Genomic DNA, 23,531 nt, shown 5'->3' on the forward strand with positions numbered 1-23,531 from the left:
CATGTCCGGAATGACCTCAACAGGAAAGCTGCGTTCTGCCCCATCAGAACAAGCTGCAATCTAATAAGATTCACGCTTACATAGTTGAATACTCTACTCCCAGTTACTGAATGAATATAAAACAAGCAGTGAGTGACAAAAAATAAAAAGAAACATGCACAGCTGCTCAGCAACTAAAAATCCACTGCGATCAGAGGCTAAAGCTGGATGCACTGCCATATATCAACTTCGCTCAGTTAAAATGAAACAGAGCATTGTGAAGTTCCTTGCGCCAAAAAGATTCGACAACAAGCTGCAATATGCAGCACATCATGTATTGCAAAGGCTGCTTTCGCCAGCTCAGTTCCTTCCAAAGACGCACTACAGTAGCTGCTCAACAGTAGCAACACAAGAGAAGGCTGCACCTGACAAGCAAGCACCGAGTAAGCAGTTGCTTCCCAGTCATCAATGGCTTATCACAGCAACTGATAAACATATGGAGGCAGATAAAAACGAGCAACAAGAAAGAATGCCTCACTCATGTCTGATGAGGAAGCAGGCAATTAGAGGGTGTAGGCTGCAACAAACAAAGTGGCCTAAATTCTTTTCTGCCTATACTCCATGCCTTTCCCTCAAACAATGAGGCCAGTTCAGCATCAAGACTTCTTCAAAGAGATGACAACGTGCTGCCTCCACAACATTAAGACCAAGCAGAGACAAACATGGGATACGAAGGAGCCCCACAAAAAAAGCAGAGCAAGATAAAAGCACAGTCCCAAGCAGATGGAGGACATTTTCGAGACACACACACAGACAGCAAACGGGCCTCCCAGCCTTGCATATCAGCCACCTTCCCTCAGCCAGGACCACGACTGCCGGCGAACAAACAACCACTGACGGATCAACCTCTCCTTCAACATGGGAACGAGTGGGGAGGGAGTGGACGTGGGAGAAGGCAAGGGCAGCTATTCAGTGAACAGGGAGACAGCAAAGGCGCGCACCAGGCACAGTCGGCAGCAGCTTCCAGAATGCAGCAGGAGGAGGGGGGAAGATGCGTGTCCACTGGGAGAGAAGGGCACGTGGGAGAAGGCTGATGTGGCTTGGGGGAAAGGCCTCCGTGGAAGTGCAAAGTCGCCGTTAACTTGTCCAGGAGAGGAGAGGCTAGAGGCCCCACCACCGGGGCTAGCACTGGCGGTTCCTCCAAAAGTCCCGGTACTCCTGGTAGCTAATGGAGACCTTCTCACTCTGGTAGCGCGTCAGGTGGATTGACTTCCGCAAGTCGTTGGAGATAGAGCCCTTGTAGCCGCCCTTGCGCAGCAGGGAGTCTATTGTCTGCACATGGTCCCAGCCTGAGCAGGAAAACGGGATGCAACAGCTGCAGTGCACTGCTACTGTATCTAAACTTTGCAGGAGCATGTGACGCCTCAATGCAAGTTCACTGGCGTCTGAAGCTAGTCTGAAGCTAATATGTACTTTCACACTTTCACTAGGCACAGCACTGGCCAAAACAGTAAAATGACTACACTGATTAAATGCAGGCCACAAATGAACTCCAACAGATGCAATAAAGAATTTGCAGCACAGTTCATAACAGGCCAGTGAAATGGTTAAAAACAAACCTTAAATTTTAATGCTTGTAATTTTTTTTTTTTTTTTGCTCTGCAGTACGAGGACAAACATTTGTTACAAAAAATTGTTACAGAAAGGTGACAATTGAAATATTTTGGCGGGGAGCTGCCATTTGACCTAACTCACAAATATAGAGACAGCTTTTGGGGCATAAAGTGCAAAGGGGTTCTCAAACTGGGTTCAGAGAGCTGCTTTTGCACGTTCCGTGAGCACCTACTGGATGCCGGTCCAGACACGAGCATTGTCCAAGAGCGCGAATGAGGTGGAATGTTGGTCTTGTGACTGGTTTTCTGAATTCTTGTTTAGGATTTAAAGGTCTGAGCACGAGTGAGAGGTGGGCATTTAACAAAAAGGCGATTGCCAAAAGCAACAAACAAATGCTTATAAAAATTGAGCCGACCATGACAGGTCACAAGCATTGCCTTATTGTGACAGCAGAGAGAGAGAGAGAGAGAGAGAGGGGGGGGGGGGGGGGGGGGCATACTGATGGCTGTTGCAGTTCCTCGAGGCAAAAAAGTCTGAGAACCACCCTGCTTTATAGCAATGCAAGAGATGTAGAAAAGTGGCACTCAGTGAAATAGCCTGTCCCATGCAATACACTTGGCCCTTAGAAACCACACAACAACCATAATCATGCCCAGACATACCTTGCAGCTTTTTAGGGAGCTCATAAAAATTGAAATGCACTAACGTAAGGGCTACTATGCACAGCTCTCTTTCCTGTGCTTCAAGTCATTCTTCACATAAACTGTACTTACACAAGCGTGTGCCTCACCACCCAGTGCATGCACTCAGCGCTGGACTGCAGCCGGCAGATGCTCCGGTCTCAAACCAGCAAAGCTATGTGTATGCACAGAGAGTCAGCTAGGTTGAGCCAGTGCACAGAGGTTTTATTTACACTTCAGACCTGCTAGGTGAAAGATTACAGCATGTCTGACATTAAGCAGAGGCCACAACAAGTAAACACATCACTCTCACTGTCCAAGTGTTCCAGCTCTTTGCTTGCGCTAGGCACACAGTAACCACCAATGGATGGATGAAAGTGTCCATTCAGTTGTTTTAAGAAAATCAGCTTACCTTGCTCAGGAGCTACTTCGGGAAGGTAAGTGGCAGTGCGTTTTGAGCCTTTTTCAGTCAAAAACTCTATTCTGATACCATGAATACCAATCTGTAAATGATAAAAAGACAATGCTTTATTATGATTTATGTCCCTGGCGCAAGGGCAGCTTTAGCTAAAATGCACCATGGCACAAGGTGTTTATTCTCCAAGATCCATTTCCAAAGCAATAATCTAATCAAGATAAGCACCAGGCCAGGAGAAGCTAAGTACCCAATGTATCTCAGGAAGGCACCAGGGAAATAACCAAACATAATCCAACATGCAAGGTGGATGTTCAAGCCACTAGACCACCGCAGTAGTAGTTATGGTGTGTTACGGTGCCTCTGCATACACAACAAATCACCATATGGACATCACCATATACTACACAGCCCTGCTGTGTAGCATGCCAGCACAGCTCCGGAACACACCATGCGCACCCAATGTCACAAGGCATTCTGCAATGTCACAGGGAATATGAAACGAAATATTTACAGAGGTTTAGAGAGAGAAACTCTATGCGTTCCCTCCCGAGTTCCTTTCACACGGACAGTCTCTGAATATAGATTCATTTTGGAACTTGTTTAAATTAAAATGTTATCACTGAAGCACACTTTTATCCCATCCCGCTTCATTTCAGCCCAGTGTCGTGACTATAAGCATTGGATGAATAGACAGCTGCGAGCTACAATTAATAGAAGAAAACGCCCGCTTTGTAGATACTGTGATAGGCCTGCACTAGCGCTGTATACCGAAATGAAAAAAAAAAAAAAAATAAAAATAAAGATGAGCAGATCCAAAAACATATGAAGGCTAAAAGGGAGTATTTAAACACAGCAAAGAAGTCACTAAATATGTTAGAAATAAGATAAACGCCAGTACTGATCTGCCTCATATACCAGATGCAAATGATTTTAGCAACAATTGAGAACGGAAAGCTAACATTTTCAATTTTATTTCCAGTCAGTGTTTTCCAATTCTATTAATGCGCAAACTTTCAGCGTTCAAGCATCCTGAGCAGAATGAATTAAATTGAAATTTCTTATTGGGGAATCATGGTTTTATTACAGAAAATGAAAATGACATCAGCACCAGGACATGATAACATTTCCAATTACATTTCTATAAAATTGTGCTGCTGCAGGTGCCCTGTACCTCTACTTCGTCTCACAAGATATCTGCAGCTCTGCGAAAGGTAAAGGAGCCCTTGCAACTGTGCTCCTAAGTGCCTCTCGCCCCTGCGCACTATAACAGAATTCTGCTCGTACTGTCACCCCTGCCAATTTGGGGGATGAGAGGTGCAGAGGAGCACAATTGCCAATTGTAGTGCGAGTGATCCTGATTGGACCGGGGTGCCTCTGCCTTTCGCAGTGCTGCAAAAATTTTGTGAGACGAAGTACAAGTAGTTTGTTTCAAAAATCTTTACAAAGATGAGATTCACCTTTTAACAGGAAAAGAGCCTGTACATAAGAATGGTGATAAAACAAACTTGTAACTAGCAGCCCATATCTCTGATAAGCGTACCCTCCAAAACACTCGAGCATGTCATACATACTCAGCTGATCAGCCATTTATAAAACAAAAAGTGTTTTTTTTTTTTTTTTTTTTTTTTTTTTTTTTAACAGCACTACGGGGATTTCAGTTCGGCTTCTCGTGTGAAACACAGTTTGTAGAATCCAACCATGACATTTCCGTCTCCTTCAATTTCGCTTGCCAGGTGGACTGCACCTTTTCTAGACTCGAAAAGAGTTTGATTTAGTTAGTTGCCCACAGCCTAATACATACTACAGAAGCTCTCTCACTCTTGAATATCCCTACTACATTTCTTAACCTGGACAGAATCGTACCTCGTAAAAAGAAAGCAGTGCGTATAGTCTACAACGAAATCACTTCAGCAAGTGTAGGCATGATGTTCCTCTAAAAGCCTGCGAGTACATTTCCCAAGTAGAAACTTTCAAATATAGGTTGTTTTTTTCCCAAGAACAATACACGATTGAAACTGCCTGCCAGCAGAAATAGCAGCTTCCTCTCCCTCATTTTTTTCAGCACGTTACAAAACCACCTGCTAATATGATTGCATCAATATGTTCATATGAGTGTCAATACGACTGTTAATGACAGTTACTACTGTCAGTGTAGCATTATTTCTCCTTCTAGCGTATATTGCCCTGCATTTCCATAGCGTGTATTGCGCTCATGTGTTGCCATGCAACATTTGCTTTCATTTTTGCTTTTCTTCTCATTATTTGCCTTAGTTCGCCAGTGCCAAATTTTTTGTACTGCAAAGAGTGCTGTATATTGAAATTGTATTTTCTCCCCTTATGTCATGCACGTGTTTAGGTTTACTGCAATGTCTTTTTTTTTTAAAGCCAGCCGAGTGACAGGCATACCACCACTTGTTACCCCACAAGGAGCTCATGGGCTAGCTTGCGAACACAAAAGATAGTGACTAATGAAAAAGGATACTCCTGCCTACCCTCTCATGATTCATCATGTTAAAAAAATATTAAAGGGACACAACCTTTGCTGTGAGCGCAGATGCAAAGTCCCTTTCACCCTGCCTTTTCATTCCTCAAATACTTTTACATTATTTTGCTTAAGTTGGCTTTTCAGGAAAGGAAGGTGCACTATTTCACTTATCTGAGGTACATTAGTCGTTGGTTCGAATCTCTATCGCAAACTATCCTCCAACTGGACTAGAAGATGGATGTTAAACGTGAATCGAAATGGTACGATGACCGCATCCTAAATGCTGCACGAAGAACAGTTGCATCACAATTTTTATACAAAACCTGCACTTATTTTCTGCAACACATTTTTCTCAATTTTGATTAGGCCAAAAGAGCTGCGTATGCTTCTCATAATAAAGAAAATAGGCTGAGTCAGCACCTCGTCGACAACTATGCCACACATCAACAACTGGTTTGTTTATTTTCAGTGGTCACACGTATTTAGACTCACCCAGCACAATGGAGGAAAAGCAAATAAGTCTTCTCCCTCCCCTACAATCTAGCCCGGCCACACTCAGCGGCTGTCGTTCTTGCAGCAAATACCAGTGCTAGGTTCCCTGTCACTCACTGCGACATAATAGATTCATGATACATATACACATTTTTTAAAAATCAGTTTTCCCAAGTTTAGCAGAATATTCCGGGGTGGAGTAGATTTGTATCACGGGAGCAGTTATTCATTAGTATCCACCTAAGAACTGCCATACGGCCATAGGTCTTTTTTTTTTTTTTTACAGCTGTATAGCTACTCTTAGGTGGGTAATAATGAGTAATTAATCCCTTATTATAGTTCCGAAAACGTCGCCCAGCCAATTTTTAAAAGTATAGACAATAAATTGCTTGTTAGCTCTGTTCCAGCTACTCAATACAACCGTGTATACCGGTAATCAATTTTTTGCGTAACCTTTCACAAGTCATGGCAGAACAGAGCTGCATATCTTTATTAGTACCATACTGAGCTATTTGTTTCTTAGCAGCCCTGATCCCTTCTTTGAGGCTAGCAAGTTATGCTCAACAAGCAGACTGCATCACCATGACCATCTATGCAAAGTTGTACAGTCCCACAAGGAGCATAATGCTCACAAACTGGGCACATCACTAAGGTATTCCTTTATTACCGTTCATTCTCATTTCCGTTCCTCATGGTAAAGTTCGAGAACATGAGAAAGTAACGAAGTAGGAAAGAAATCTACAGGTTCCAGACACAATCAACACTTCACTAAGCAAATACCGTGTAAACGACCAGCATTTCAACGCCACAAAATGATAAAGCTGTCAAGAACAGCCACAAGAGGCACAAAAAAGTTTTTTGCATACTCAAGTCACTGAGGAGAAGTTCACAAGTGATCTGTGATGTTTGAGCACTTTTTGGAAGCAATGAGTTGTGGGACATCAATAAACCTCCATTTTTCTTTCTTAATCACATGTGCTGGCTAAAGGATAGTATGAAACGAAGCAAGATATTGATTTTCATTACTAGCAAGAGCACAAGAAACAAAATAATACAGCACAAGAAAAGAAATAATGCAGCACAAGACTGATTACCTCCCAGTCCATGTAGTCGTTGCCATCTTCAAAATGCCGCAGAATGGACACAGAGACATGGAGCTTGTTGAACTCATCCCTTGTGATTGGGCTGAAGCGGCTGTCCTTGAATGCACTGTTACGCCATGGCAGAGTTGGCAAGAATGCATGGCCAGAAAGAAAAATAAATGAAGCAAAAAATAATAAAGAAGGCTGAGGTGCACAGCCTTGCACAGTCATCTATGGTAGGACTGTACCGAAAGGATAACAAAAAGAAACATAGTTTGCGAGATGACCACACTGTAGAAGTTGCACTGTTGAGGGCGACAATTCTCTGTACTGAAACGAAGCGGAGATTGCAAGGGTTGTGGTGCGGGCCAGTTCATTGATCATGTTTGTTGAAGCAGTGTGAGGGTCGAGGCAATAGAGAGACGCGTTGTATGTGTCCTCCTCTGTCAACATCCTTGTCCCTTGCACCGTTTCATCAAGCAAGCAAAGATGCCGCAACAATAAATTCCAAACTGCAATTTTTTTATATCACCCCAATACAACCCAAATACATGCTTTAGTTAGCAACGGCAGACTTAAAATAACATGCATGGGAAAAGTAAATAACCAAAAGTTGATCCTATGCAAATTGGTGCATCCAATAACTCATTGTAATGATGTTACATTGCATCACAGAATGTTTTGTTTCTGTCAGTGAGCCTACTAATGGGCCATTATTCTCTCATATAAAAACTATCTTTACAATGAAAACATATTCAGCACCTGTCTAGCTATTTAAATGTGAAAATCAGAAAAAACAATTGTAGCAATGCTGGAGTATTTCAGTGTTGTGAATACAATGTATACAATACCAACAAGTGCTACCCAAAGACATCCCTCAGTTTACGATAAAGTTTGAATAAAGAATGACAGCCAATCAATGAAGCTGTTAGTACTGCTCCTTCTTTGAGAACGCCTACATTATCCTGTGGCACCCAGATGAAAGTGATTCCAATAAAAATTACTGCTTCACCTCCAAACAGCTGTGAAATCTTTGGCTCACTTCGAGCTAGCACAGCCCTCTTTATGTACATTAGTAAGAGCCCGCCTCGGTTACACCCACAGCCATGGCCAAGTGGTCGTGGTGTTTGGCTCCATGGGATCACATCTTAGTTACAGCGGCCACATTTCAATGAAGCAGAGAAAAGTACTCAAAACCAGGTTCCAGTGACAAGTACGGTGGTCAAAATTAATTCAGCAATTCACTACAGGATGCCTTACCACCCACAATACTGGTTCAGACCATTTCTTATCTGCAAATATGCTGGAACAATGGCTACAGGAAAATTTCTGCACTTCAAGTTACCAAAGACTAGTAGAGAATTGAACATTCAGCAGTAAAACCTAAAATCTAGATTTCTATCGCCAGCACTGGGAAACTTCTCTCAACAAGGAATGGAAGCATTTATCAAACAAATACGCCACCTAGATCACCTCTGAATCTCTGTATTTACAAATGATTCATCAGTTTATGCAAAGCTCGAACTCTAATGACCCCCCCCCCCCCCCCTTCTTCCGGTAGAAGAAGAAAAAAAAAAAAAACTTAACAAATGCAGCAGCCCGTCAGCCGATGTAATATTTAATTACCATTGATGAAACATCACTGAAATTGCTTAGCATGGGAAATGTTAGTAAAAGTGCAGAAAAATGCGAGATCATTAAAAGCAACTATAATAAATAACCCCAAGCTAAATAATTTCTGATGTTACAACCAGTTTATGCTGAGCATATTTCACCTTTCAGCACAAATATCTGCACAAAATGATTGGCTTGTAGGGTTTAACGTTCCAAAGCGACTCAGGCTATGAAAGATGCCTGCACAAAATGACTATACTGAAAGCACACAAGTTTTTTTAAAAGCATGTGGTGAGGTTTGAGCAAGCCAAATTCCGACATGCAACATGGGACATGTAACACATACACACAAAGCAGTTAGTAGAAAATGCACACAGTAGAAAGTGCAACTTAAGACTACTACGAATTGCAAATTAACGCCTACCAATGCATGTTGGCTCTCCCATTAAAAAAATTAAAATAAATAAATTAACGTGAGGACCAAACAGGGTTAAAAAGTGCATGTGCACAACCCACCTGGTGACAGCGTACTCCCTCAGACCCGAGTGCAGGTTCATTGCATTGAAGGTGCCAATGCAGCCTCTCAGCCTCTTGTCTTTGCCAATGTTCCAAGTCACAAATAGTGGGCTTTGAAGGGGGGAAAGAGAGTCCCAGACGGTTCACTTACACAAATGAGAGAGAAAAAAAAAATGCCCCTCCAACACAAGGGCAAATAAACAAAATGTTGCCCTCGCAATTTTGGTTTTGCCTCTCAAATTTGGAAGCAACCATTCTGCCAGCAACTGGCATGAATGCCTCTGTGTAGGTACCAGTGTGTGTGGAGCTAATGCAAGCATATAAAGTTTCAAATAGAGGTCTGTGTTCAATAACAACCTGCACAGCCTGGAACAGAAAGAACGGATTTGCACGTGTTATATTTTGCCTTCTGCAGTTCCAAGTGTTTCAAAGCGTTGTGATATTAGTGGCTGTGGATGTTTTTTAGAAACCACAGTGATAGGTTCTTTGTTCACAAATTTTACAGCACAGGCACACACGAATGTAGGTGAGCAAGATGTCTACAAACATATGCAGTCCTACACAGCAGCTACAAGAAGGCTGTAAAGCCTAACACCTGCAAGGAAATTAATGTGTGCATGTGTGTGCACACAGCCCATGGAAAAAGGAAATGCCGGCTGCCAGCAGAATAGGTGCGTGCATTCTGTTCACGCAGCATGCACAGTGACAATTCATGTCACAATGCATTTGTTACATCACCTGCAAATGTAAAGATGAGTTATAGAATCCTGAAGCAACAATGCTTCTCTTAGGCTGTGCTTATTGCTTCTGGCTTCAACGGAAGAGGCGACTTCCACAGTGCCACAGGTCAACTACAACTGATAACCCAAGTGAAGCAGCTTCAGGTAATGACTATGAAATTTCATGTATTGCCATACAATTATTTTGTGGAGGTGGGGCATAAACATACTGATCTGGGACAGAACAGTTAGTGGTTTGTGTTCATGTTTAGGTGGCCAGTCAAGCACGAAGATGACATCTGAGAAAGAAACAAAAGAAGTGGCAACAGTATGAATTCTGTGCTCGTTTGCAGCAGTGTTCCTCCAACTGGCTGAAACACTAACGCATGCCCTTTGCATTCACCTGCAATGTGTGACAAACTGAAGGAATGTCCTTTGTTCATATATTAAACGAAATGTTCAAGTGCATCCGTAGTTGTGAGCACTCTTACATTTTGAAAGATGCGTGTTTTCAAAGAGCAGGATATTTGCTGCTACCAATTACATAATTTTTCCTCAGCGCGAATTATTTGTACCGACAAGAATTTCTACAGCTGAGCACGAAACGAGCATTTTCCTTTCGATTTTTTTATGCGACAATGAAACTGCACGCTTGCAAGATGCTGCAGTACGAGGCCTTGGAAAGAAAGGCTGAATCCTATTGTGAAAGTGCCCTGAGGAGATAAATATATACAAAAGAGCTTAATCGTTTCACAGCGCCCTTCTGGGATTTCTTTTACTTTCACAAATCGATCGCTGGTGAACCATTAACAGTAATACTGGCAGGTCTCGAGTTTCAGAACATGCGGAGGTGTTTTCTCCGAAACAGCACGCTGATTAGGAAACGCGACAGGGTGGTATTTCGGGAGCCTAGCAACACGAAGGGCGAGGACCTTTGCTTTGCAGACAGCTAACAAAACCAAAGAAACAAAGCGCATGGCGGGACGTGAATCTACGTAGCGTCATGCGGGAAAACCAGGGTCTTTTTATCGACTAATATTTCTACGAGCTTTTGTCCCCGTTTTACCTCGATTCGCGAAACTAAAAAAAAAAATATGGTGCATGCCGTGCATGCGAGCTAAGCTTCTCAAATTTAAGCCTACAGCTAAACACATTGAACGCGTTTAGGAAGTGCAGAAAAAAGTTATAAGCCATTCCAATACGAAGGTGTAGTACCGACGATGGGCAAATAATATTCGCTTTGTGGTATAACCAAGATGAGTGGCGTAAAAGTGTTTTAGTGCTTTGTTCCACCAAGCAATGTCGCCTCGAAACAGCTGGTGGCGAGAGTAATGTCTTTGTTTGGAGGTAAAATCAGCTGACAAGCGTGTTACCTGGCCCACGCAAGCTCGCCAATTACTAGGCTAGACACGGGCATTTACCCATCAAGAGCGCCCCAGACGGCATAAGAAGAAGAAAACAAGCACACAGGTCTCGAAATCAGGTACTCACTAGCATTCATTTGGGAAATTGGGCGACTTGGGCGGCTCGTACTGATTGAGGTGGCAGTAGAGCACATCGAAGCAAAAGAAGCACATTTCTACGCACACTACCATTCCATTCTTGTAGAGGCTGGGCTGGAAGTGATTCGGGTGCACAATCGTCCCATTACAACATGGGGCTGAATTATTATTCATCTTTTGCTTCTTGGCTCCACAACAACCAGCCGCCATGGCTTCGCCCTAAACTTCACCGCTCGTCTGCCAAGAGGCGCTGCCTACGGAAGTGTGCGGCCTTCGCTACAACTGCTTTTTGCTTGGCCACGGTCACGTGACAGTTGAGCTGGCTGCTATTGGCCGAGAGTTTGGCTGTCAGCTGTGACTCCGTGGGCTGTGATGGCTGTGATGCATTTCCAGATGTCCGCATCAGCTCGCCGAGCGCATGGCGCACGATTTCTCGTGTCCTGACAAGTGCGTGCGGATTAGCAGCGTTGGACTCCCGTGAGGAGCACGCATACGCCATCTCGCATGCCAGGCCAGCATGCATCGGCGAAGTCAGTGCCAGAATTGTAACTGAATTAGGGGCAGCGTTAGCAGCATCACGTGGAGCAATGAATAGCCGCCAAAATCTTCCGGGCATACTTCGACAGGCGTTAAAAATTCTTTATTTTCATTCTTTCGTCATTCTTTATTTTCTTGCAGGATCTGTGTGTGTGATCACAGTACCAAACTTATGGTACAATTAAGTATACAAAGGTAATTCGTGAGCCAAGGGCAGGTACCCCTACCAGTATAAAAGTACATTAATCATATTTCGGAACACCAGAATATGTTGCAATTTGGTTTGGTTTGTAGGGTATATGTTGCAATATCGTCTCTCGCTAAATAAGTCAAACATTAGGAAGGAACAAAAGTATGATCTCGGCAAATTTCAGTAAGTAGGTTTTCTCTGCGTCTGTTTAGTTGCTAAATGAAATAGGTACTTACTATAGTCCCTGCAGTTCTAGCACCACATGAATATTTTCCAGTGTGTTCCATTTTTGCAGAGCTGATGGCTGTCACAAAAGCCGACTTACCCAGGCCTTTGCATTAACGCATTAAAAAAGCACACCGAATTCAAGCAGAGTGCTGCAGGGCCAAGGAAAAGGACAATATTTTATTGTGCAATCATTGCAGTTCTAGGGCTTGTAGTTCATCAAGAAGTTCCTGCTCCCGCTTTATCTTCTCAAGCTGGGCACCAAAAAAGAAAAGTAAAATTTGCATTTAAAACCTTTTACACAATAAATTTGCTACCAGAACGATTCATGAAAAAAAGAAACCTATTGATTACTTGGCGTGCCTGAAGATCAATCTATGAAGCACGCTCAGCAACTGCAGTATTAACGATGCCAGTAATGTCACGAGGCATTCAGTGCTCACACACACGGCAGTCTCTGTGATACTGCATATGCACAGCAAAAGTTCTATTTTACAGTGCATAGGATGTGTACACAGTTAGAATGATGTGAAATGTACTCCTAGCTTTTGTCAGACCATGTACCTGAATGGAATGCTGTACTGAGATGACTTCAGTCAGCCTAGCCTAATGCACCACAAGAATGTTCCACACAAGTTAAAAGCATGGTGAGTGCAAAACAATAGCCACTGACTGATAACAGTGCTTATTCACATTCACGTGCACAGCCCACTGGGGGAGAAATTTTCAAAACATCAGACTCGTAAATGGTACGCCAGGATTAAACACACGCAAAATATCCAGCCTTTCATGCTAAATAAGTATGCTAATTCTTTTGGGTCCTCATATATCCATGTCATGACTCCACATTACGTTCAATGCCTCAAATATACTTCCTTTAACATTACTGTCATAAAGTCAACATGTGAACAAATCAAGATAATTGATGCATATTTAATCATTCATTCCTGCAAAAATAAGCAAATGAGAATTGCTACTCAGGGGAGCTATAGCATAATTACCATAAAATGCTAACCCATTGATTAACAAAACGGATTTCCATGTTTCAAATGCCTGCTTTGATATCTTTCTACACAATATCGTTCAGACATCAGCACATATTTTGCTCTCACATTTGTGGAAATTGTACCTTGTACAGGATAAGATTTGATACAATTCAGGTCAAGTTAAAAAATGTGGACGTGGCAACTGAAGAAAAGTGCTCAGAAGCAACACAAGGCATAAGGCAAAAAAAAACAACTAAAGAAACGTTTTTGCAATATTTATAGTACGACAGTGCTTCTAGAGAACAGAACTCACTGCTACCACATCACAAAACTCTCAGAGTTGCATTATTAATGCGACAGCATTAAAGCCCTCACTGCGAAATAAGAATGACGCGGTTAGTCACAGAAGCCCCGAAATGGTCGAAGCTGTGACGACACGACGCCACAGGGTAACATGGCATGTTCGATTGCTGTCTGGTCAACAGGGTGTAAAAACATCACGAGACCATTCAACATGGCTGGTCGTGCGGCCGTGCATGAATGCGTGCTGACATACTTTCACATATCAGGCTAGAATGGAGTCAGAATGAACGCCACGTGTGTCTACTGTAACCAAGATCTCGCTGAAGTATCAGTGACTGCATAGACTCTGTGTATGTAGCAACCAGCAATGACAGAGGAGGAAAGGCAAGGTGAGCCAACTTCAGACATCCATGCTATTGCATTTGCAATACTTAAGTGCCCCTTAACTTTTTACTTTTGTTTTTAATGCAGGGACTAATTTTAATGTCTAGAATAAAGAAAGAGTGATTTGTGTTCTGTGCATCCATAAGCATACACTACATACATGGCTGCACAGGTAGAAAATGTTATGAGGAAGATGAAAAGATGTAGATCAAGATCAAGGGAATATAAAAAATACATGGGGTTAGGAAAGGCATGGTAACTGCTGAACTGGGCCCTTTGCCTCTCCTTGCTTAGTCATAGTACTTAAAGGGAAGGTGCATCGCTTTTAGATTTTGATGAGTTTCGAGCGGTTGAATGATTATAGCTTGTACTTAAAGCATGCGAAATATCTTGGCGTTAGCATTTGAAACAATGGCGCAATTAGCGATTAAAATCGCCACAGCTATCAGGCTTCACCGCACTGCACAGAGACGCATGATGACGTCATTGACGGTACCGATACGTTTTCTGCGTAGGCACACTAGGTTTGAAGAAATGAAAACAAGGCTGCCGAAAACAAAGCCCCAGAAATGTTGATTAGCACCGTCAGAAAATGTGCAGCAGGACGTGGGCGAAGGCAACGAACATCAGAAATAGTACCGTCCGTGACGTCATCACTGAACTTCTCCGCAGAACTTTAGTGCTCTGAGGAGAAGCTCGACGTTTAATCGTCGATTACGTCATCAGTTTGAATGCTAGCGCAAAAACACTTTGCATGCATTACCTACAGCCTATGTAGATTTGAATCCTTGAATATCGCGAAATTCTCGAAAAGTGATGCAGCTGCTCTTTAAGAGCTTTGAGGAGCCATTTATGATGACGGAAAAAGTGCAGTAAATGCCAATCAATGCACAAGCTGAATGAATACCTGAGCCCTTGTGTGTGGTGACACCTAGTACTAGTATGAGGAGGAGAAGGTTTCAAGGACAGGAAAGGCAGGTGCATTCCTGCAGTATTTTCATTTAATAATTTGCAAGCAGTACGTCAAACGTCTAATGAAGAAAGCTAGCAAGAGTACTTTGACATCATTCATTTCATTTCTGTGTGATGCATTTTTGCTTTGTTTGTGTGTGTATTCAGAGATGATTTTTGATTGATTATTGGCTTTCATTGCGTTCTCATTTTTTTTTTTCGTTTTGTATTTTCTGCTCCTTTTACTTATGGTGGCTGACAGTATTAATAAATGAAATGAAAGGAATGATATCGAAGTTATAGTATTTCCCTAATGATATGCCTGGTCAAACATCAGATCTACTTACAAACCATGCTGACGCTGTCAGGCCCTTGTGCTTTTTTCAGTCAAGCACACCAACCAGGCACTTAAACCAAATCTGAGCATCCAATTTCACCATTCCTCTGGCAGGTTACAGCCCGAGTGATCTGGTTCTTTAAGTATAATGTATTAAAGAGAAAGCAGTACAACACAACCAAGGAATAACTTGTGCTCTGGTTGTAACTCAACCAAATTCCCACGGCTTCCTCGACCTAAAGGAGTGCTAGAGAGTTATGCACCAAAGCACTTGCAGCCCCGTCACCCATCCTCTCTCAAAGGAGCCGCCAGGGGCAACAAACATAAAAGAATCATGTTCAAGACAATTTATATGTTTTTTAACACTTCTGTTTTCATCACTAAGTGCGATCACCTAGACATGCTCTTAAAAAAGCCGAGGCTTTTGCAAAAATATACCAAGCACATTCTCAGCACAGCACTCAGCATGTTGGTAATGGCCAGAGAAACTGTTATTTTATTTTAACCGTTATTTTATGCAGCAAAAACTAGTACAATAGCAGTAAATAATAACAGCAAAAATAAAATTATATATATATATATATATATATATAAAAACTGCACGCCTACCAATTGGTTCTGGTCGAGCCACCACTGATAACATGTGGATGGGCAAGAGTCGAAAGAGGTGCGAAAGGAAAAATTGGAGGGCAGTTAATTTCTGCTTTTAAGCATATGATGCGACAGCGTCGGAGGCTTCCATTTGCCGGCTCTGGTTCTGTGGACACTTTCCGCACACACAACCTCTAGGCCTGCCACTCGCTGAATCACTAGTCTTTAATTTTTGCTCGTACTATAGCACACATACTCATTAAAATGCGGTCATACACTACCGCATTATATGAAAGACCACCCAGCACAGATATAAAGCACTTGCATTAACCGAGTTGTACAAACGTGCCTGCAGGCCTTTGGGGCAGCATGTCAAACTAGAAATCCAAAGGTCCTTCCTGGAGGACTGGATTCCAATCTCACACTCCCATCTCGCAGGCACCTGCCATTTTTGTATGGTCTCGTGACATCACACAACCCAGTGGGCAGTCAGCGCACAGTCATGCCACTTGTCGAACACCACCTGCCAGAGTCATGCCCGTGATTTTTCGCTCACAACACCGATGCCACCCGGAGGACGGAACCTTTAACGCTTTCATGTTAAACTTAAGAGAAAAAGCTATTTACTTATTTGGAAGTAAAGCACATTTGAAAGGGGAGTGCTCCCTTCACCTTTCTAGAGAGGTGCTGGATCCACTTTCCATAAAAACTTCCTCCTCTTAAGGACTGCCGTGTGACATGGTGCACATCCCCGTCAATATAATCCCCGTCAATATAATGACTACCTTGTTTGAAGGAAGTTGAAATGCATTTAGCCATGCCCGCATGACAGTTGTATCACTCGTGTTGCACAGATCTCCTACACCCTAGGAAATATCAATATCCTCACAAAAAAAGAATGATGGAAATATAGTTTCATTAGATTACAGTGGAAATGGCTATCAGCACAAATGGTGCTGCACTGTTAAAGGAACAAAAGTAGTGACAAAATATGGCCACAAAAAGAGGCAAGCAGGCGAACTTGTGTTTAGCTTCCTTAGGCTTAAGTTTCACACCTCGCACTCTGGCTCCATCACTGGGTACCCTCAGTGGTACGTAGTGTTTGAATAAAACTATGCAGGCTGTAGAAGTGCCCTTCACGTTACCTGATTTGCTTCGAGTTTCTTTCCTGCTTGGAGCTCTTCCTTGAGTGTAGCTATCTGGCCCAGCTTCTGCACGAAGTAGACAACAGACTTATTATGCCGATCAACTTTAGAAAAATAAAGGTTAGAAAGTGTAACTTGCCTTCTTCACATTCCGAATTTTCTTTTCCTTGCTAGTTTCCTCTGTCTCCTGTGTTGCTGAGTTCTGTCCCATAACTTCGACAACTGTCTGTATTGCCGATGCTTTGTCTGTGACCTCCGCTGTCTGAAAGATGAAAAAAAAATGTTACTAAATTTCACACTCCACCTTGCAGAACGTATAAATGTGACTCCAGGGCATCAGATTAAGCCGCATTTTTGTTTCAATAAGAGCTTTTTGTAGAAGGCCCACACTATCGCTGTAGATTAAGGGAAGGAGCCGGGTCTTTCAAAGTAACTGTCAAAGTAATTCCCCCTGCCTGAGAGTTCTCCTTCTTTGCCTTCTTGGCTTCTTTCCTCTTCTGGTTTTTGATTGCAGTCTTGGACTTGGGTGCCAAGTCAGCAGCCTTGTCGCCAGCTGAGTTCTCGTCATCCTTGACTTTGAACGAGGCGGGCTGTCCCCTGGCACAAGGTGGCCTGTACACCTGTTTCGACGCTGTCAAACAATAAAACGACCACACACATGAGTCCACTGTCTTACTCATAAGCACAGCACGACAGAGTGCACTGGTTGAAATAACGCTGACGGCAACCCTGTGTGGCTCTCTCTGGCCATGTTGAGGTTTCTTTTGTTGGCAAAATACAGGTTTCATGCATAATAAATAAATAAATAACTATTTAAAAAGAAGGCTTTCTTTTTTTTTTTTTTTTCATCTCTACACTATTCAATGCGCACCTGTATTATCACTATTAAGAAGAGCTACATGGCTCTTAAAACTGTTTTTCCCATTTTTAGATCAAATTTGATAAAACCTGGTATTCTGATTCAGTTTCTTGCACTGATTTCAAATATGCAACTATTATTCCAGTGGCCATTTAGTTCAAAAGATAAATGAAATTAATTGTTCATAATTCCTGATAGAGTGGCACTCGAAATTCATAGAATTGCGCAGTTTTCTTTTCTTTTCATTGTAGCATGTAACACGTCTTTTAATTTAGAGCAGAATTCATTCAAAAGAAGCTTCCAAATAAGCTAAGCTAAGTTACTAAGAGCTTCCAAGAAATTCATGCCTCAATTCTTAATTTCTGCAAACTACACTTTTGACTCTTTCGAGCTTTCTCCTCAGTTGCAAGTATTCCTTTGCTTTCCTGCAGCAGATAGCAGAGTGGCACTGCTATGACGATGTGCACAACGTGCTGTATTTAACTGGGAACACCACTCAGGGACAGAATAGAAGCAAGAGAATGGGACCTGCTGAAGTACCATGGACCCAATCATACTTGGCGGGTGACGAAATTATTTTTTCACATGCATTTCCTGCAAGGTACCTTGTTACTTCTAAGAGGCCACAATTTCGACAACATGCTACACAAGGGCATACAACAGACCTTGCGGCTGCGATGACTCAATGCCACCGACTTGCTTGTAAGAGATTGGCTTGGCTGGGAAGGTGTCAACAGGACATGGTTGCCACAACACATCCCAAAGCTCCTCCCCTTCGCGACAGATGTTCTCATGCTGCAGGCTGCCCGAGTAGTGCCATACCTTGTACCTGCGAATCAATTACACGATTTACAGTCTCTGTTTCACAAAACAATTCCCAAGTTGCCAGTCTGTTTCATAAAACAATGCCCAAGCGGTCAGTCTCTGTTTCATAAAACAACGCCCAAGCTGTAACATATTTCACAGCAGAAGTCTCAAGATTAGTTTCAACCCTTTGCCACAAGCAAAATTCCAAGACAGCGGTAAAATGGACGTCTGTACACATCACCAGACTGAAATGCAATGAGGAGGTAGACCTGAAACATCAGGCTCAGAAGCTAGATGGTAGGTATTTGGTTATTAACTCAGAAATGTGTTCAGGGATCAAGTATCCAAGTCAGCAACCTCAAGGACTATGACAGTGCTCACACTGAAAAACTATTCTGGAATAGCACAGTTTGCGAAGAAATCGGGTGAGAAAATTATTTACGTAATCTGGGCAACTTTTAAGCAGTGAGACAGCAAAATGCATTTAGATAATGTAACCTATCCCGTGTGCTGCTGACAGGTGGAGTTCCAAAACAAATGCAACAGTGCATTGAAACCAGAGCAACATGCTTGTGCTTTCATATCCCAAATAGGCTTAAAATCTTCGTAAGACGTACGAGAGTGAATCAGCTTCATAACATTCTCTTACAGAGTATGCCGAAATGCACGCCTGATATCAATTAACATTTTGTCAAAATTCCATACGTAATCAGAGCCTGTAACTGGAATTTTTTCAAGTTCGGTTTGGGTTCAGGTTCACGCTTTTCTGGTTTGGTTTCAGCTCCAGAGACATATTCTGTATCGATTCGAACTTGTTAAAAAGAAAAAAAAAAAAAAAAAACGGTATATTTTTTTTAACTCCACTTTTTCAGTTTTATTTATTTATTTTTTTTTACTCACCCAGTATACAATAAAAGCCGATTCATACGTAATTCATATAGGTAGTAGTACGCTGCTATTTTTGTTAGGTATGATGGGCTCCACATGGGTGTGCAGACTTCTGCAAATACTTATAATGAACAGAGATTGGTGGTTTGCATGTGGAAATATATTTTTCTTTGTGCTCCTTATCTTTTTGCAAGGGATGACTTTTAAATATGGTTCTGATGTTTGCAGTGCACAATGGCACTTTGGAAATAAGCGAGAAGAACGCTTTGCAAGCAGTGATAATATAAAAAAATAATGAAAGTAAGTTGCCAGCAAACATGGGTCAGAACCATACAGCCAACCGATTCGGAACGGCTCCTCCGATTTGTTTCAGTTCAGAACAGTTCCTCTGATCTGCTGTGGTTCGGGTTCAGTTTTAAGATGTCAGAAAAATTCGGGTTCGGTTCGGTTCCAGTTCCAGGCAAAAATCCCGGTTCGGTTCTGGTTTTCGGTTTGGTTCTGGTTCCGATTCAACACCCAGTATGTATTCGAGCATTTATTTAATATTGCAAGTATTCTTTTCCTCCACTGAGTCTCCAAATTACTGTATAAATTTAGAAGCCACTCTAACTGCCCCATATAAACCAATCAACTGCGTTCAGAGGTTAAGTCCAGTTAATGAAAGCCGCAGTTTGTTGTTAACACAAGGGCATTGTCAGTGTGCCCTTTGGAGCTGCTAAGGCGCACACACAAGCAAAGACGTCCTAAATGTTTGCTTTCTCAAGCTGAGCAAGAAAAGGCTTGTATTGCAGCTCAGCGCTCTTAATGCAAATGTGAGTGTGTTAACACAGACCCTAAAACACAGATAGCAAGCAGAATTTTACAGGATGCAAGCTCTGTGTTGTCTAGAAATCTCCACCAGTTATTCGGTATTTTTGCACCACATTAGCATAAACGCGCACACCTTGCCAATTTCTCCGTTGTTCTCACTGAGTGAGTTAAACCTACTTATATGCACCCTATACAAAATTTCCTTATAGTTCTGTGCCTCTCACAGTGAGAGAATTCTTTCCCTCATTCCTGTGAAACTGATAATTTCCAGGAAAGCAGAGAGAGAGATGTCACGCACCCGTTGCCCACCCTCAACCGGGGAGCAGTGGTGGCCGTCAGGTAGTGCTCCCCGTCCGCACACCAGCAGAGCTGTGTGGAGTCGGCAGCCTGGCTCCTGGAGACCTGCTTGCGACCCTTCACATCCCACACCTCTACGTTGCCTCGCAAATTCCCAAATCCAGCGAGAATCAGGAGTGTACATCGAGTTAAGGTGACAAAGGCACAACGGACTGAAATGCAGCCAATGAAAAAATGTAAACGTGTGCCCAAATAGGTCCTCCTCCTTTTAATCACAAGTCATCAAAATGGGGCATTTTGTATGCATGTATCACATTGAGCACCTCAATGTGCTCACAACACCACAAGCCCAAGAACAGTATACACGCACATAAGTACATGTAAGCACATTAAAAGAGACACGCGGTGGCTATTAAGTCCCCCCCCCTTTAACTACAAAACAGTAGAGCACAAGTAAAAAATTCTCTAAAAGCACAGCTGTTCACAGCATCCGCAACAAAATCCTGCATTCGGAATAGAAACAACTGCACCAAAAGAAGTGTAAACATTGACGTTTCAATACTTCAACTAAAGGCAGGAAACAAGCATCATAACCCGAAGCAACATCGAACTTCATTCCACTATGTCATCCATGCAAAACCACTAGTGATTCCAGTGATCACTGAAGAGTACTTCTTCACTGATACACATGCAGTAACATCCACAACAGTTGTATATGCCTGGCGCTGCATACATTTAACAGTTATAAACATACACCAAACAGATCATGCTCCACATATATATATTCACTACTATTACTAATTGAATATACCACAAGAAGGCAGAGTCAGAGACAGTTTCATTAAAAGTATGCTCTATCACTCAGACTGCTACCATGTTTTAAGATGGAAAACATTACCGTACTGCCAACACTAAAAACATTAAGACTAAGCAGAGGCTAAGCCTGGCCTTAATCTTGACTTTTTAGCAAGTCTGCTCTGTCATAAGGCTTAAAGGTATAGAAGGTCAACAGCCACAGAAGATAGTAAGACTTGGATGCCTGCACTTGCCTTGGCGCTTCAGTGACTGCGAGAATTTGGCTACTCAATATAAGGCCAGGACTGAGCCAGCCTGGCCTTAATCGACCCTTTTGCAAGTTAGCTGCATCATAAGGCACAGAAATGTCAACAACCACATAGGATAGCTGAGGATTTAGACGCCTGTAGTTGCCTTAGCGCTTAAGTAGCTTTGGAATTTGGCTGCCAGACCTAAGGTCAACGCGCATTCAGTATTGGCCATGGGATAGGAATATCCCACACATTCGTGTTATTGCCATGCACAGGACAGCCTACGAATGATGCCCTTCTTATTTTATTTTTTTTTTGTGCTAATCTCCATGGCACTTTTGGTGACTAAGCAGGCTAGGCTGCAAGCACACAGCATAGCTAAGCAAAGGCCCAAAGCCTGACCGAATGCTGCCTGTTGCCCAGCAGCTACACAAAATGCAACAGAGACAAGCCTGAAAAAGCATTCAAAGAAATTACTTCAAATTAAACTGCATTCCAAGAAGTGAAGTGAAGGATATGGGTTCCTTGCAAGTTGTAGTAGACAGAGTTCCTTGGACCAGCACCCATGTCAAACACGGGGTCACAATTCAGGTTGAACAGGGTGGCTTTTGCAGGCATGACTGTATACAGATCAGGTTAAGGAAGACCGAAACGTTTGGAAATCTCACAGGACTCCCTTCTTCGACTTGCTATTCTCATTTGTCCCATCACAAAAAATACTGCGCAATAATGTAATATTTCGTGCTGCTATGATAAGATAGCAACCTAAGCTTTCATTAAGATTTTCATTTCAATCTCACTAGACTTTACTCTTTGTGTGTCATAGTACTGCACTATGTTTGTATTTCATCACCAACTCCAAATGCCCAGCAAACAACAGAACTTTGCCCCAGTGGCAGTGGTCATGGCAATCACGTGCAGAGCCAGTTGGTTCGGTCCCTGGCATGGCGGCCACACAGAGCTGGAAAGCAAAAAGCCCACATTTCAAGGTTCAAGGGCACGTTAAAGAGCCCTGGGTGCAGCCATCCCTGTGGCAAGTGCATAATAATACAGTGTACCCAATAATATGACCCAAGGATTTGATTACAAGACATCATTAGGACAGCATGGCTTATAGTTGCCTAGACCAAGCATGTGTACATTTTACTTCACACTGATCTCTTAAATTAGTCCAATAGCTAATTATTACTGTTAATTTATTCATATATATATATATATATATATACACATATTTTTCCATATATGTATACACAAAGTAAAAGGATACATCCATAGACAACACAAAAATGGTCGCAGTCAGGACTCCACTCCACACTGTATATGGGACCATCTTTACCTGAAAAAAAGAAGAGAAAAAAAAAAATTCGTGACCATTTTTGGTATGTTGTACAATCGGAAAATTTTGACCATACACAGGAGAACTACTACTATTGGGACTTGGTTGCTCCATGCCAAAGGAACGAGACATTGTGCTTCATCATCAAAGAAAATATCATAGGCTATTATGTGACTGTGCCGCAATGCTCTCCTGGCTTGTTCTTTGTTTGAAAAGTATATTCGCATTGTGACCTCCATCCCATATTTGCAGCTTTAGTAAGAAGTTGCACAGCAAAAAACTGTGGTGAGAAACCATACCTCCTACACATGTTATATCAATATATTTTTTTACAGATAATTTGAAGACACTGCAGGTTAAAATAGACAAACCAACAACAAAATTCTGTTTATTTTGATGTATATAGAAATATTAAGATAAGGACAAATTTATAGATTTTGAACTTTTTCGAAAAAAAAAAAATATTTTTCTTACAGTAATCGTTACAGCTATTCCCCTATGTTTTGCAGAAGATGCAAGAAAGAATAAATGTGTTTCCAGCCATCAAGAATGTAATCATGCCAAAAAAAGATTCAAATTTCAGAAAAAAGGTCACTGTCTGTTGAATTGGTTAGCCTCTAAATTGCATAGTAAGGCGGGCCCAGTAAAAATATGGAAGACTGTGCACGGCAGAGTACAACTGAATGAGATTTATCTAGAAACGTCTACTACTCAAAGGTTAACAATTACTAAGTCCGT

At 42.2% G+C, this 23,531-nt stretch overlaps 2 protein-coding genes across 2 annotated transcripts in view; both read right to left on the reverse strand.

Annotated features, from left to right (window-relative positions):
- Positions 1-80: 80 nt before the first annotated feature.
- Positions 81-11,386, reverse strand: LOC146199486 (nuclear protein AMMECR1). The gene is made up of 5 exons (XM_084594976.1): positions 11,091-11,386; positions 8,881-8,991; positions 6,763-6,877; positions 2,686-2,776; positions 81-1,328 (listed from the first exon to the last, which is right to left on the reverse strand). The coding sequence occupies exons 1-5, from the start codon at positions 11,309-11,311 to the stop codon at positions 1,162-1,164; spliced, it is 705 nt and encodes a 234-aa protein (XP_084451102.1). The 5' UTR covers positions 11,312-11,386; the 3' UTR covers positions 81-1,161.
- An 820-nt stretch (positions 11,387-12,206) lies between these two features.
- eIF2A (eukaryotic translation initiation factor 2A) overlaps positions 12,207-23,531 on the reverse strand; it is a 33,152-nt gene continuing 21,827 nt past the window's right edge. Inside the window, exons 10-17 of the mRNA XM_084594975.1 lie at positions 22,725-22,793; positions 21,976-22,077; positions 20,413-20,587; positions 18,275-18,438; positions 17,206-17,381; positions 16,890-17,012; positions 16,751-16,816; positions 12,207-12,307 (exon numbers count right to left, since the gene is read on the reverse strand). Of these exons, the coding sequence (XP_084451101.1) occupies positions 12,245-12,307; positions 16,751-16,816; positions 16,890-17,012; positions 17,206-17,381; positions 18,275-18,438; positions 20,413-20,587; positions 21,976-22,077; positions 22,725-22,793 (938 nt within the window). The 3' untranslated portion in view covers positions 12,207-12,244. The remainder of the gene's footprint in view (positions 12,308-16,750; positions 16,817-16,889; positions 17,013-17,205; positions 17,382-18,274; positions 18,439-20,412; positions 20,588-21,975; positions 22,078-22,724; positions 22,794-23,531) is intronic.

This window comes from Amblyomma maculatum, chromosome 2 (assembly GCF_055883805.1).
Source record: "Amblyomma maculatum isolate TAMU_Amacu chromosome 2, ASM5588380v1, whole genome shotgun sequence".
NCBI classification, from domain to species: Eukaryota; Metazoa; Arthropoda; class Arachnida; order Ixodida; family Ixodidae; genus Amblyomma; species Amblyomma maculatum.